Source organism: Malaya genurostris, chromosome 2 (assembly GCF_030247185.1).
Source record: "Malaya genurostris strain Urasoe2022 chromosome 2, Malgen_1.1, whole genome shotgun sequence".
Lineage (NCBI taxonomy): Eukaryota > Metazoa > Arthropoda > Insecta > Diptera > Culicidae > Malaya > Malaya genurostris.
Window position 1 is genome coordinate 157,652,282 of NC_080571.1, and position 16,859 is coordinate 157,669,140.

Sequence of the window (16,859 nt, forward strand, 5' to 3'; positions counted from 1 at the left end):
ACAGTTTGTCAAAATCTCCAACATGAAATTTGCATCGATTTCTGGTGAAATGTTTATGTTTCAATAAGAATGGCATTTTTACATCGCTATGTGGAATAAAACAGTTTTCTATTTGTGATAACACATTATGTTACAAAAGGTTGATTACGGGGAATGACATTCGTAAAATCTATCACAGTATATTTTTTTCGATTATGGGTGAACAACTTTTTATATATTATTCTGCAATGCTTGCACGGAAAGAAATCCCTTACTGCTTATGAAACCAATTATTTCAGCTTCTCATGAAGTCATTATAATTGCCCTATCAGACGGATTCAAACCATGAGCATTAATGATGGTCATGGTTTGAATCCATGAAAATTAATGATGGTCAGAAAATTCGTTACTTGAGGAATACATTTCATTCAAAATTCGTAATTCCAATTTTCTACCCGTATATCACTTTGAACCTTCTGCTTCAAGTGATTTTGCTAAAAGGATGGTAAGGCAAAAAGTAGACATAAGAAAACAAGAACTACTTAAAATAATCCTGTGGCATATTTTTCATTTCATAATATGAAATTGTGTTTTTTACCAACCAGTACACAAAGAATCGATAACATAAAGATAATGAACAGAGAACTGATATCGTAAAAGACTACCCATGGCTTTGCCTTTCATTTGACTAACATCAGCGTTACAATTTTCATAAATATATTTCTATGTAATCTTATAAATTTGATTTGGCTGTTGGAACACTCAAATAAAAATTCACGTTCGATTCACTTGAAAAATCACGTAGAATGGTTTCAAATGTCAAATTGAATATTTTACGTGACGGAAATGAATGTTATTCGAACATCCCCTAAAATGAATAGAGTCATCACATAAGGTTTACGTGAATTGACCAAACGTCAAACAGTCTACGAGAATTTCCAGTGTGAAAAACTCGATTTTGAAAATGGCGAGCAGTGGCCCTCGAAGTGTAAGTAGTGTAAATATTTGCGAGAAAAGTTATTTAATTACAATTTTTTACTCCATCGGCCGGACCATTCCAGTATGAAAGTTTCCATGTGTTCAACTGGACCGAGTGCCTGCGTGAGCCCGGAAGTTTACCCGCTCCTGCCGAATGCTTCAAACAGGCCGTCGGTATGAACCTAGAGACACTGGAACCATGTAATGCGACTTAAACCTGCATCGGTAGTGTTGTGGGAGTTCTTGGATCTCGACTTCGGCTTCGGTTGAATGGCAGTGACAACATAAACGATTTCTGGAGGCTTGTCGATTTGAGATACCACGACGTTATTAGTTGCTTTTTAAGCCATTGGAATTATATGACAATTTTCTGAAATAAATGTTTTATATTTCATGGCATTTTTCATTTCATAGATTTATATCAAAATCTGGAATCTCCCTTTCGACTTCAACCAATATATAAAATAATAATTCTCTGGCATCTAAATTTGATATGAACTGATAGGTAAATGTGATATGAGCAGTACATTACATTTTACCTATGAAATACGTAACTTTTATTGGATTATTCATTAAACAGCTTTTAAATGTCAGTCCATTAAAACCTACGTGAAAAGTAGGGTGGAAAATATTCACATAACTTTTCACGTAACTATAACGTGATTATTATTTTGAGTGAAGAACATTAGCTAGCGAAAACCGAAAAATAAATTCGACTCTAAATTTGGACCACCATTACCTCGTTTGACCCCTTTGTTTGATTTGTTTCGTTGATATAACAATACAGGCAGGCGGGAAGTGCGGATAACATTTTTCAATCAATTGTTTCGCTTGCACGGTGTTTTTACCCATTTAAAAACAATGTTTTATCAAAACACGAAACTCGGTTTTTTCCATTTTTAAAACAAACTACAAAACGACTTTACTCCAACCTTGATAACTCAGCTGTTTCTGGTCGGATCGACTTAAAATTTTGACCCGTTTCAAGCAAAGGTTAGTACTCTAGAAAGACGTGGTTACTGGTTTACTACGAGCGCCATCTCTGCTTTAGTCTCGGGACTTATTGATCCATGTGTTACAGTAGCAGATTTTGAAAACTATTTGAATTTTACATGACTACTGTGACAGTCTCCGGATTCCATTTTCAAAAACAGTTTGTCAAAATCTCCAACATGAAATTTGCATCGATTTCTGGTGAAATGTTTATGTTTCAATAAGAAAGGCATTTTTACATCGCTATGTGGAATAAAACAGTTTTCTATTTGTGATAACACATTATGTTACAAAAGGTTGATTACGGAGAATGACATTCGTAAAATCTATCACAGTATATTTTTTTCGATTATGGGTGAACAACTTTTTATATATTATTCTGCAATGCTTGCATGGAAAGAAATCCCTTACTGCTTATGAAACCAATTATTTCAACTTCTCATGAAGTCAATATAATTGCCCTATCAGACGGATTCAAACCATGAGCATTAATGATGGTCATGGTTTGAATCCATGAAAATCAATGATGGTCAGAAAATTCGTTACTTGAGGAATACATTTCATTCAAAATTCGTAATTTCAATTTTCTAACCGTATATCACTTTGAACCTTCTGCTTCAAGTGATTTTGCTTAAAGGATGGTAAGGCAAAAAGTAGACATAAGAAAACAAGAACTACTTAATATAATCCTGTGGCATATTTTTCATTTCATAATATGAAATTGTGTTTTTTACCAACCAGTACACAAAGAATCGATAACATAAAGATAATGAACAGAGAACTGATATCGTAAAAGACTACCCATGGCTTTGCCTTTCATTTGACTAACATCAGCGTTACAATTTTCATAAATATATTTCTATGTAATCTTATAAATTTGATTTGGCTGTTGGAAGAACATTAGCTAGCGAAAACCGAAAAATAAATTCGACTCTAAATTTGGACCACCATTACCTCGTTTGACCCCTTTGTTTGATTTGTTTCGTTGATATAACAATACAGGCAGGCGCGGCAGCTATGGTGGGGCAAAGCCCTTTTTTGTCCTGATTCTAAAAGATTTATTAGAATGGCCATGCCCTCCCAATATTTTGGGAACTGGAATAAATATTTGAAAATTTTCTACAAATATCTTGTGGTATAACGCTTTTTACTGTTATCCCCGTAGTTTGCCTCCGCAATGTTAATATTTCTTGACTAAGTTACTACAATTTTGAAACTAATTTACTACAATGTGAAATGTGCTATACTTTACCACTTTCGAATTAGTTTAATGATCTGTAGTAATAATTTGTTGTGACACCCCCCCCCCTTTTTCATGGAACTTGCCGCCCCTGAATATAGGTTGTATCGATCCTCCTAAATATTTGAAACAAGACGATTTTTGTAAAAAAAATATTTTTGGAACAACATAACTATAATTCAGATTTAAAAAAATCGCATTGCTTGTTACTGTATTTTATTCGAATGCATAGCATTTGAGACATTAGTAAAAATCGCATAAAAAATATGTTTATCACATCGTTCCATATATCGTATTTGAAATCTTCATAATTTAAAACTGAATGTATTATCATTGAAATGAAAATATACTCTTTTACCCAAATCATGAATTCATGACTCGATTTGCTCATATCTAGAATCGAAATTTGGCCCGTGTATTTTTTTATTTTGTATCAATAAAATTGGCTTTGGTTGCATAATGGTGCAGTTGTTTATCATTTAGTATAAAAAGGGTTGATGATAATATCATTTAAATTTCAGAATATTATAATCCTATTAAAGATGAGTTACACTTAGAATGTACAGTAAGAGGAGATCCAATGCCACATGTAATTTGGATCATAAATGGAACATTTATGCATGAAAATGACGCAACTAAATACTTCTTCCAAAAATGGGGAGATGGAAGACAAAAACTCACAATATTTCAACCACAAAAAGAAGACAGCGGAAGATACGTATGCCGAGCTAGTAATGATGTTGAAACAACTGATTCGGTTTATTATCTTAATTGGAGGAACAGTGACGATGAAGTGATCAAGCTATATGAAGATGAAATGCACAAGAAGAAAGATAAACCAATTCGGAGTCGCCATTTAAACACAAAAGACTGCGAATATGATTCTAAGGACATTAATCTCATCAAATGGTCAGAAGAACGAAATCGTCACGAAAAAGAATACCATTACGACTACAAACTACGCTTCATCACTCATCTTAAGAACAAAATTGTTCTTGAAGGGACGAATATAAAATTTACATGCTACGTTGATGGTAAATACCCTCAATTCATGTGGTATAAAGATGGCATTTTACTCATCCAAGGTAGAAAATATCGACAACAGCTTCGACGAGATGGAAAAGTGACATTAGAAATTTTAAATGTAACAACAGAAGATGCTGGAAATTATAAAATAGTAGCTAAAAACTACGCTGGAGAAATAGTATCAAAATCAACAGTAACTGTATATAAAAATCCATACATCAGATATGACCCACCAATATTCGTAACCACAATTCTAGGTAATATCTTAAACCGGGACTTACATTCAATACACACACACACATATATATATATATATATATATATATATATATATATATATATATATATATATATATATATATATATATATATGTATATATATATATATATATATATATATATATATATATATATATATATATATATATATATATATATATATATATATATATATATATATATATATATATATATACCTTTTTTTGTTCACCTAACTATTTTTTTCAGGAAAGAACTCAAAAATATTCTACACGTATGTTTTTATTTCAATATGGTACGTGAAATTTTTGAGATATGATGTTTTGAAATTTCGCGTTTTTAAAAAAGAGCCTTTTATCAACAGCCTATACTGTAAAATCTAATAAAAATACCAAAATTCATCCAAGACATGCAATGTGCGTCTTTTCCTTAGCTTTCAAAGCCACACCAAAAGAAAAAGGAAACACAAAACAAACGATGCGTGCTTTGTTCTATTTCGTACACGTTGTGTAGTGATGTCAATAATAATAATAATAATAATAATAATAATAATAATAATAATAATAATAATAATAATAATAATAATAATAATAATAATAATAATAATAATAATAATAATAATAATAATAATAATAATAATAATAATAATAATAACAATAATAATAATAATAATAATAATAATAATAATAATAATAATAATAATAATAATAATAATAATAATAATAATAATAATAATAATAATAATAATAATAATAATAATAATAATAATAATAATAATAATAATAATAATAATAATAATAATAATAATAATAATAATAATAATAATAATAATAATAATAATAATAATAATAATAATAATAATAATAATAATAATAATAATAATAATAATAATAATAATAATAATAATAATAATAATAATAATAATAATAATAATAATAATAATAATAATAATAATAATAATAATAATAATAATAATAATAATAATAATAATAATAATAATAATAATAATAATAATAATAATAATAATAATAATAATAATAATAATAATAATAATAATAATAATAATAATAATAATAATAATAATAATAATAATAATAATAATAATAATAATAATAATAATAATAATAATAATAATAATAATAATAATAATAATAATAATAATAATAATAATAATAATAATAATAATAATAATAATAATAATAATAATAATAATAATAATAATAATAATAATAATAATAATAATAATAATAATAATAATAATAATAATAATAATAATAAGAATAATAATAATAATAATAATAATAAGAATAATAATAATAATAATAATAATAATAATAATAATAATAATAATAATAATAATAATAATAATGTTTTATGCAGCTATGCAGCTAATTCATGCAATTTGTAGGTCATATTTGTTGGTAGTAAACGAACCAACTTCGGCTATTCCGTTTATCTGAATCCGGTTTCGAAAGAATTGGAAATAGTGATCAAAAACTGCAAAATGGTCTCACTCGCTTTCCTACAAGATGGCCACATCGATTTCCACAAACTTATAGGTTCAAAGGAAAAGTCTTACAGTTTTATACGGAATTCCTAAATACTACTTCCGGTTCCGGAACTACAGGTTAAACAGGATTTATAGAGTTTGTGAGATTAGATCCGAACAAATTATCCTATTTCTATTCAATAAACAGTTGTTTTTGCGAATTTCATGGTTATATTTATGATGTGATGAGTAATATGAGAAAGGTATCATTACACCACAAGGTGGATTAAAGTAGGTTTTTTTTGTTGAATAAAGAAGCCTTAGGGGTTTAACTCAATCTTGGCAAAGTTTCAGAGTGGAAAGATCAATACTTTCATGACTGAGCTGCACAAGCAGCTGTGTGCAGCTCAACCATAGCCGAAGCAGAAAAAAAGTCAAGGCCGGAGAGCTCGGATCGGTTGGATCGGCCTAATACGCCTTTAACTTGTCGACACATGTTGCGCCAAGGATCGAATCATAATTTCGTCAGTTTATTGTAAGCAACGTTTCAGTTTAGATCGCGGTGTAAAAATGAATTCAAAAATCAAAAATCGTTGCTGCAATCCACTTAATTTTGAGACTCATGTTAGCAAAAATCAAAAACATTTGTTGCGTTGTTTGTTTGCGTAGGCAGAAAACTATTAAAATTGGGGCAAAGGATTCACGTGAGTATTAAAATAATGATGGCATACAATTTCGGAAAACTTGCGAAAATTATGCAATTTTCATTATTCAGCTGTGAGGGAAAATTCTGCTGATGCACTAATGATCACAGAATTCTGAATTATTCTGAATCCTCTGAGACTGATGACAATGATGACAATGTATCTATATTCAGCGACTATACAGAAGTAATTCTTACATTTACTTACATTATAACATTGCATTTCTCAAATTTTAAAATGTTAATTGCCTTTTTAGAATGAACCATATTTGCTTTCCGGTTATCTTATCGAATTGAAACAAAAATTTTATGCTAAAGATGCAACTAAATCGGAAAGAATGAGAATTTTAACTGTTTAGCTAAAAACTGGAGTATTCGTATTCCGTTGTCTCAATTTGACTCGTTTTCTGCCTGAAACGTTGCTAGCAATAAACTGACAAAGTTGAGATTCGATCTGTGGCGCGACATGTGTCGACAAGTTAAGTCCGTATCCGAGCAAAATGCGCCAAGATTGAGTTAAACCCTTTGAAAGCTAAGGAAAAGACGCACATTTCATGTCTTGGATGAATTTTTGTATCTTTAACAGAAGACAAGTTAAGTGAGCTTCACTGTACATGAAGTAGAAATCGATCAACGTTATTATTCGAGCAGTTTTATTATTGGTAGATAGTTTGCGATAACATTCGTCTGCGATATAGGCTTTCCGGCATATTGTACCTAAAATGCTTTCCGCTAGAAACAAATTTCGTTCATATAATAATGTACGCAGATTATATAAGGACAGTGTAGATCAGATGAGGTGCGATACTGTTCTATTACGGTATTACGATACTGTTTTATTAAAGTATTGCGGTACTGTGGTATTACGGTACTACAGTACTACAGTACTGCGATAGTACATTAAGTTTGCGTTATATTCGTCGTGATTGTCGTAGTCGTAATTCGATGCCGTCCAAGTGTTGTTCTAGTTCAGTAAAATATATTAGTCAGTTAACCAAGAATAAACGCGTACCAGTTTGTTAAATCACATCCGAAGTCTTTCACGGTGTCCCTATCCGTACGAAAGCCGTCCTATGGCTTAATGTATCCAAAGTGTCCTTGGTGTCCCTATCCGCACGCAAGTCGTCCCAGGCTTCGTTACGTAAAGTTCAATTAGACAACTGAGAATAAATGAGCACCAATTCATTTGTATCGTGCTTAAGTGTTCCGTAGTGTCCCCAGCTGCATGAAAGCCATCCCAGACTTAAGTTGGAAGCCGTCTCAGACTTCACATTTCCGTACAATTTAAACACAACGTAGGGTTCAGATGAGCCTCAACATAATCGTGTGGTGAGCGCCATCAGCCACACACACATATATATATATATATATATATATATATATATATATATATATATATATATATATATATATATATATATATATATATATATATATATATATATATATATATATATATATATATATATATATATGTATATATATATATATATATATATATATATATATATATATATATATATATATATATATATATATATATATATATATATATATATATATATATATATATATATATTTATATATATATATATATATATATATATATATATATATATATATATATATATATATATATATATATATATATATATATATATATATATATAATGTGGTCATATTTTAATAAATGGATCTCACTCACTTTTCTAAGCGATGGATTGACCGATTTCCACAAACTTAGTTTCAAATGAAAGGTATCACGGTATCATATGAAATTCATGAATTTCATTCGAATCCGCCTTCCGGTTCCGGAGTTATAGGGTAAAGTGTGTTAAATATTGTACACCATCACTTGAACTGGCGAAACAAAAACCGTTAAAACATTTGTAAATTGGACTCAAAACCGTTATTCCCAATCTATGGGTCAAACAAAAGGTCTTATGGTCCAACCAAAAATTACTGCATACATCAAAAATTTAAATCGTCGTTTAGAGTACGATGACAAAAACGTATAAAATCTTCAAGATTTGAATAAAAACTATTAGAGTTTGTACGACATTGGCGGCCATACCGGTGCTGGAATTACAGTGGGGTTTCGTACAACGCGGATTCGGTTTTGCCGGTATTCGTTGTTGCCGGATTCGTTATTGCCGGATAATCGCGATAAACGGGACCCAGAGCATATGGGATTTCGACTGATTGGGGCTGTGAACGATTATCTCGCTTCGGTCGACAGATAGAGCTATACAATCTTCGGCAAACTTGTTGTAGATACTTAGACCAACAATTTAGTGTAGTTTGACAGACAATTAGTTAAGAACTGCTCCGCTAGGGGCGCTTCGAAAAATGCATGATATAAATCATTTGCTTAATACAGACAAAACGATTTGTAACTCACAAATTATAGTATTTCGAAGAATGCGGGAATTCGGGAGTTTGTCAAACAGCAAAAGTATTAACTCGGACTTACTCCATCAGATGTAGCTAGTGTGCTTGAATACAAATATTAATTATCAGAATTTTGTTCTTATAAAAAGAACTTAAGGATATAGAGCGGTTTTGTTTGTTGGAAAGTTGTTAGGAATGAATTATGAAAACTATGTTAGTTTAGAACCTTCCCACAGAATGGCGCTATTGTGATCACATAAAATTTATTATGTTATATCTCTAAAACCTGATGATATAGATTTGCGGTGTTTTCGGAAAGAAAGTAAAGGAGGTAAAACAGATTAAATAGTGTAAACAGTTGTAAAATTTTTTCTCACTTGGTGACGTTGGTGTGCAATTCTGGGTTGGCAATTCCTGTAATCTTGATTTTGTTGATTTATTAAGATCGTTTTTTCGAGGGTTTACAAACTGGTTAGAAGATTGATAAAAGCTTGTGTGTGATAATTTAAGAGCAGTGTATCTTCCTCAACATTGCTTGGTTTATCAAAAAGTATTCGATAATGTGAACAGTAGTTTAGTATTCGAAAAAATGGTTTGCGCTATTGTGATCATGATGACTAAGAAATCTATTTTTTGGGAAAATTATACTTGTTTGTTTCGTGATTTATATTAGTTGACGGTAGAGATTTCTTATACAATGCTTGTGTAGGAATTCATAGTCTGGTCGTGAACAGACTTGATGAGAAATATGATTACTTTTATGGGATTTCTCAAGTTTCGAAATATGCGGTTTCTATATAGTTTTCTGAATTTTTCGGTTTGTTAAAATAGCTATTATTTCGGAGGATTCGCAAAATGATGCGAACTCATGTGCTTCCCTAAGTCATAAAATGATTTTGTGTCATGCGATTCTCTAACAAATCTACTAAGCATACATCCTACGCGACGCTATCGTAACTGTGTTAGTGTGTTTCTGAAGAATTACTGTCTCGCATACATACTACTATATACTAGTTGAGTCGCGTTGAAAGCTAGAGTATAAAAACAACTACAGTGCAACAGAGAGAACGATCATAGATTCTTTCTTTCGTTTTATTTGGTTGTGTTAGAGACGTGAATATGTAATTTTTTCCTATATATACGTTGTAGCTAACTTTCTGAGCTACCAGTAGAAATTAAGCAGATAGGGCATTTTGGGCGCGTGAAAAAAAACCTGGAACGAAAAAAAACGGTCTGCTACAAAAGGTTGGATTCAATTTACGAACTACACAAAATTCGTGGGTGTAAAATTTATTAAGATTCGTTGAAAAACAGTTGAGCTATGACAGATCGAAGTAACCGTTCCAACTTTCCAACAGGCTTGATATTTGGAGTGTTAATAATGTACCAAATCACGTGCTTTAAAAAATTTTCAGCGTTCGAATCTCCCAGTAACCGGAGCAATAAAACCCTTCTTAATCCACCTAGTGGTGTGATAATGCCTTTCTCTTCTTTCATAACAGTCTCATGAAAATATGTTTCATACTTTTATTAAATAAATTTGGATTCTAATTTTGACACCAATTGATTCAGATTGATTCGAGTAGTTCACAAAAGCATGCTTCAGTGTTTATGTCACAAAGTCAGCATCATTTTTCCAAACTAGTGCTTGACATTTGCGTTGTTTATTTGTATGAGAACAGTGATGCTAATCTAAAACCCTTCTTAATCCACCTAGTGGTGTGATAATGCCTTTCTCTTCTTTCATAACAGTCTCATGAAAATGTATTTCATAATTTTATTAAATAATTTCGGATACTAATTTCGAAACTAATTGATTCAGATTGATTCGAGTAGTTCACAAAAGCATGCTTCAGTGTTTATGTCACACAGTCAGCATCATTTTTCCAAGTTAGTGCTTGACATTTGCCTTTCTCTTCTTTCATAACAGTCTCATGAAAATATGTTTCATACTTTTATTAAATAATTTTGGATACTAATTTTGACACCAATTGATTCAGATTGATTCGAGTAGTTCACAAAAGCATGCTTCAGTGTTTATGTCACACAGTCAGCATCATTTTTCCAAACTAGTGCTTGACATTTGCGTTGTTTATTTGTATGAGAACAGTGATGCTAATCTAAAACCCTTCTTAATCCACCTAGTGGTGTGATAATGCCTTTCTCTTCTTTCATAACAGTCTCATGAAAATGTATTTCATAATTTTATTAAATAATTTCGGATACTAATTTCGAAACTAATTGATTCAGATTGATTCGAGTAGTTCACAAAAGCATGCTTCAGTGTTTAAGTCACACAGTCAGCATCATTTTTCCAAGTTAGTGCTTGACATTTGCGTTGCTTATTTGTAATCAGTGATGCTAATCTAAAAAACCCTTCTTAATCCACCTAGTGGTGTGATAATGCCTTTCTCTTCTTTCATAACAGTCTCATGAAAATATGTTTCATAATTTATTAAATAATTTTGGATACTAATTTTAACACCAATTGATTCAGATTGATTCGAGTAGTTCACAAAAGCATGCTTCAGTGTTTATGTCACACAGTCAGCATCATTTTTCCAAACTAGTGCTTGACATTTGCGTTGCCTATTTGTATGAGAACAGTGATGCTAATCTAAAAAAAGCCTTCTTAGTCCACTTAGTGATGTTTTCATATATCTTGAAAAATCACCATAGGGGGGAGTACATGAAATTTTCGAAATCGAAAAAAAATTTTTGATGCCAAAAGGCTTAGAATTGCATGAAACGTCGAGATTTAGTGTCATCTTGAAAAAAAAATTTTTTGAAAAAATCGACTTTTTGGGACTTAGAAAAAATATGAAAATTTTTATAAGTCCCAGAAAGTTGATTTTTTCAAAAAAATTTTTTTTTGAGATGGCACTAAATTTCGATGTTTTATGCAGTTTTAAGAGTTTTGGCATCAAAAAAAATTTTCGATTTTGGAAATTTCATGTACTCCCCCCTATGGTGCTTTTTCAAGATCGAAAATTGCCAAACCTTTACCACCGGGCAGCACCCCTTAAGCATGTCCGATTTAGGTCAAATTTTGCATGAAGGCTTTTTTCGAGGTGCTTAAACTTTTGAGCACTAGAACTTTACGAAAATAGAGTTGATCCCAAAATTTTGGCACCCTTATTTATATATATAGCGGTAAAAATCAACGTGTTTTGTCGGTTACGTCACTTATACCACCATATATCTGGAACCAAAAGTCACAACCATTTGATCTTCGAACTTGATCAACGGCCCGACAGTAGCTTTCAAACGAGCCCAAGTTTGTTAAAATCGGATCAGCCATCTCTGAGAAAATTGAGCGCGTTCAAATAGCACGATTTTTGTCGGTTACGTCACTTATACAATCATATCTCCGGAACCAAAACTCACAGCCATTTGATCTTCGAACTTGATCAATGGTCCGACAGTAGCTTTCAAACGAGCCCAAGTTTGTTAAAATCGGTTCAGCCATCTCTGAGAAAATTGAGCGCGTTCAAATAGCACGATTTTTGTCGGTTACGTCACTTATACAATCATATCTCCGGAACCAAAACTCACAGCCATTTGATCTTCGAACTTGATCAATGGCCCGACAGTAGCTTTCAAACGAGCCCAAGTTTGTTAAAATCGGTTGAGCCATCTCTGAGAAAATTGAGCGCGTTCAAATATCTTCGAAAAGTGCACACACATACACACACACATACACACACACACACACACACACAGACATTTTCCGATCTCGTCGAGCTGAGTCGAATGGTATATAACACTATGGGTCTCCGAGGCTCCGTTCGAAAGTCGGTTTTTCCAGCAATTCTAATACCTTTCTATAGAGAAAGGCAAAACCCTTCTTAATCCACCTAGTGGTGTGATAATGCCTTTCTCTTCTTTCATAACAGTCTCATGAAAATATGTTTCATACTTTTATTAAATAATTTTGGATACTAATTTTGACACCAATTGATTCAGATTGATTCCAGTAGTTCACAAAAGCATCCTTCAGTGTTTATGTCACACAGTCAGCATCATTTTTCCAAACTAGTGCTTGACATTTACGTTGTTTATTTGTATGAGAACAGTGATGCTGATCTAAAAACCCTTCTTAATCCACCTAGTTGTGTGATAATGCCTTTCTCTTCTTTCATAACAGTCTCATGAAAATGTATTTCATAATTTTATTAAATAATTTTGGATACTAATTTCGAAACTAATTGATTCAGATTGATTCACAAAAGCATGCTTCAGTCCAAATTAGTGCTTGACATTTGCGTTGCCTATTTGTAATCAGTGATGCTAATCTAAAAACCCTTCTTAATCCACCTAGTGGTGTGATAATGCCTTTCTCTTCTTTCATAACAGTCTCATGAAAATATGTTTCATACTTTTATTAAATAATTTTGGATACTAATTTCGACAGCAATTGATTCAGATTGATTCGAGTAGTTCACAAAAGCATGCTTCAGTGTTTATGTCACACAGTCAGCTTAATTTTTTTCAAACTAGTGCTTGACATTTGCGTTGTTTATTTGTATGAGAACAGTGATGCTAATCTAAAAAAACCCTTCTTAATCCACCTAGTGGTGTGATAATGCCTTTCTCTTCTTTCATAACAGTCTCATGAAAATATGTTTCATACTTTTATTAAATAATTTTGGATACTAATTTTGACACCAATTGATTCAGATTGATTCGAGTAGTTCACAAAAGCATGCTTCAGTGTTTATGTCACACAGTCAGCATCATTTTTCCAAACTAGTGCTTGACATTTGCGTTGCCTATTTGTATGAGAACAGTGATGCTAATCTAAAATAAAAAAAGCCTTCTTAGTCCACTTAGTGAAATTTTCATATATCTTGAAAAATCACCATAGGGGGGAGTACATGAAATTTTCGAAATCGAAAAAAAATTTTTGATGCCAAAAGGCTTAGAATTGCATGAAACGTCGAGATTTAGTGTCATCTCGAAAAAATTTTTTTTTGAAAAAGTCGACTTTTTGGGACTTAGAAAAAATATGAAAATTTTTCTAAGTCCCAGAAAGTTGATTTTTTCAAAAACAAATTTTTTCGGGATAACACTAAATTTCGATGTTTTATGCAGTTTTAAGAGTTTTGGCATCAAAAAAAATTTTTTATTTTGGAAATTTCATGTACTCCCCCCTATGGTGCTTTTTCAAGATCGATAATTGTCAAACCTTTACCACCGGGCAGCACCCCTTAAGCATGTCCAATTTAGGTCAAATTTTGCATGAAGGCTTTTTTCGAGGTGCTTAAACTTTTGAGCACTAGAACTTTACGAAAATAGAGTTGATCCCAAAATTTTGGCACCCTTATATATACAAGAGCGGTAAAAATCAACGTGTTTTGTCGGTTACGTCACTTATACAATCATATTTCTGGAACCAAAAGTCACAACCATTTGATCTTCGAACTTGATCAATGGCACGACAGTAGCTTTCAAACGAGCCCAAGTTTGTTGAAATCGGATCAGCCATCTCTGAGAAAATTGAGCGCGTTCAAATACAACGCTTTTTGTCGGTTACGTCACTTATAGAATCATATCTCCGGAACCAAAAATCACAGCCATTTGATCTTCGAACTTGATCAATGGCCCGACAGTAGCTTTCGAACGAGCCCAAGTTTGTTCAAATCGGTTCAGCCATCTCTGAGAAAATTGAGCGCGTTCAAATACAACGCTTTTTGTCGGTTACGTCACTTATAGAATCATATCCCCGGAACCAAAAATCACAGCCATTTGATCTTCGAACTTGATCAATGGCCCGACAGTAGCTTTCAAACGAGCCCAAGTTTGTTCAAATCGGTTCAGCCATCTCTGAGAAAATTGAGCGCGTTCAAATATCTTCGAAAAGTGCACACACATACACACACACACACACACACACACACAGACATTTTCCGATCTCGACGAACTGAGTCGAATGGTATATAACACTATGGGTCTCCGAGGCTCCGTTCGAAAGTCGGTTTTTCCAGCAATTCTAATACCTTTCTATAGAGAAAGGCAAAAAGCCTTCTTAGTCCACTTAGTGGGATTTTCATATATCTTGAAAAATCACCATAGGGGGGAGTACATGAAATTTTCGAAATCGAAAAAAAATTTTTGATGCCAAACGGCTTAGAATTGCATGAAACGTCAAAATATAGTGTCATCTCGAAAAAAAAATTTTTTGAAAATATCGACTTTTTGGGACTTAGAAAAAATATGAAAATTTTTCTAAGTCCCAGAAAGTTGATTTTTTCAAAAAAATTTTTTTTTGAGATGACACTAAATTTCGATGTTTTATGCAGTTTTAAGAGTTTTGGCATCAAAAAAAATTTTCGATTTTGGAAATTTCATGTACTCCCCCCTATGGTGCTTTTTCAAGATCGATAATTGTCAAACCTTTACCACCGGGCAGCACCCCTTAAGCATGTCCGATTTAGGTCAAATTTTGCATGAAGGCTTTTTTCGAGGTGCTTAAACTTTTGAGCACTAGAACTTTACGAAAATAGAGTTGATCCCAAAATTTTGGCACCCTTATATATACAAGAGCGGTAAAAATCAACGTGTTTTGTCGGTTACGTCACTTATACCATCATATATCTGGAACCAAAAGTCACAACCATTTGATCTTCGAACTTGATCAACGGCCCGACAGTAGCTTTCAAACGAGCCCAAGTTTGTTAAAATCGGATCAGCCATCTCTGAGAAAATTGAGCGCGTTCAAATACAACGCTTTTTGTCGGTTACGTCACTTATACAATCATATCTCCGGAACCAAAAGTCACAACCATTTGATCTTCGAACTTGATCAATGGCCCGCCAGTAGCTTTCAAACGAGTCCAAGTTTGTTCAAATCGGTTCAGCCATCTCTGAGAAAATTGAGCGCGTTCAAATACAACGCTTTTTGTCGGTTACGTCACTTATACAATCATATCTCCGGAACCAAAAGTCACAGCCATTTTATCTTCGAACTTGATCAATGCCCCGATAGTAGCTTTCAAACGAGCCCAAGTTTGTTAAAATCGGTTGAGCCATCTCTGAGAAAATTGAGCGCGTTCAAATATCTTCGAAAAGTGCACACACATACACACATACACACATACACACACACACACACACACACACAGACATTTTCCGATCTCGTCGAGCTGAGTCGAATGGTATATAACACTATGGGTCTCCGAGGCTCCGTTCGAAAGTCGGTTTTTCCAGCAATTCTAATACCTTTCTATAGAGAAAGGCAAAACCCTTCTTAATCCACCTAGTGGTGTGATAATGCCTTTCTCTTCTTTCATAACAGTCTCATGAAAATATGTTTCATACTTTTATTAAATAATTTTGGATACTAATTTTGACACCAATTGATTCAGATTGATTCGAGTAGTTCACAAAAGCATGCTTCAGTGTTTATGTCACACAGTCAGCATCATTTTTCCAAACTAGTGCTTGACATTTGCGTTGCCTATTTGTATGAGAACAGTGATGCTAATCTAAAATAAAAAAAGCCTTCTTAGTCCACTTAGTGAAATTTTCATATATCTTGAAAAATCACCATAGGGGGGAGTACATGAAATTTTCGAAATCGAAAAAAAATTTTTGATGCCAAAAGGCTTAGAATTGCATGAAACGTCGAGATTTAGTGTCATCTCGAAAAAAAATTTTTTTGAAAAAGTCGACTTTTTGGGACTTAGAAAAAATATGAAAATTTTTCTAAGTCCCAGAAAGTTGATTTTTTCAAAAACAAATTTTTTCGGGATAACACTAAATTTCGATGTTTTATGCAGTTTTAAGAGTTTTGGCATCAA

At 32.3% G+C, this 16,859-nt stretch overlaps 1 protein-coding gene across 4 annotated transcripts in view; it reads left to right on the top strand.

Annotated features, from left to right (window-relative positions):
• Nucleotides 1-16,859, top strand: part of LOC131430372 (myosin light chain kinase, smooth muscle-like) — a 1,014,414-nt gene that overhangs the window by 419,992 nt on the left and 577,563 nt on the right. For 2 of the 4 annotated variants that reach the window (XM_058595295.1, XM_058595296.1), the window contains one exon: nt 3,712-4,473. The exons of the other annotated variants lie outside the window; for them this stretch is intronic. In XM_058595295.1, coding sequence (XP_058451278.1) covers nt 3,712-4,473 — 762 coding nt within the window. The remainder of the gene's footprint in view (nt 1-3,711; nt 4,474-16,859) is intronic. 4 annotated transcript variants of the gene reach the window in all.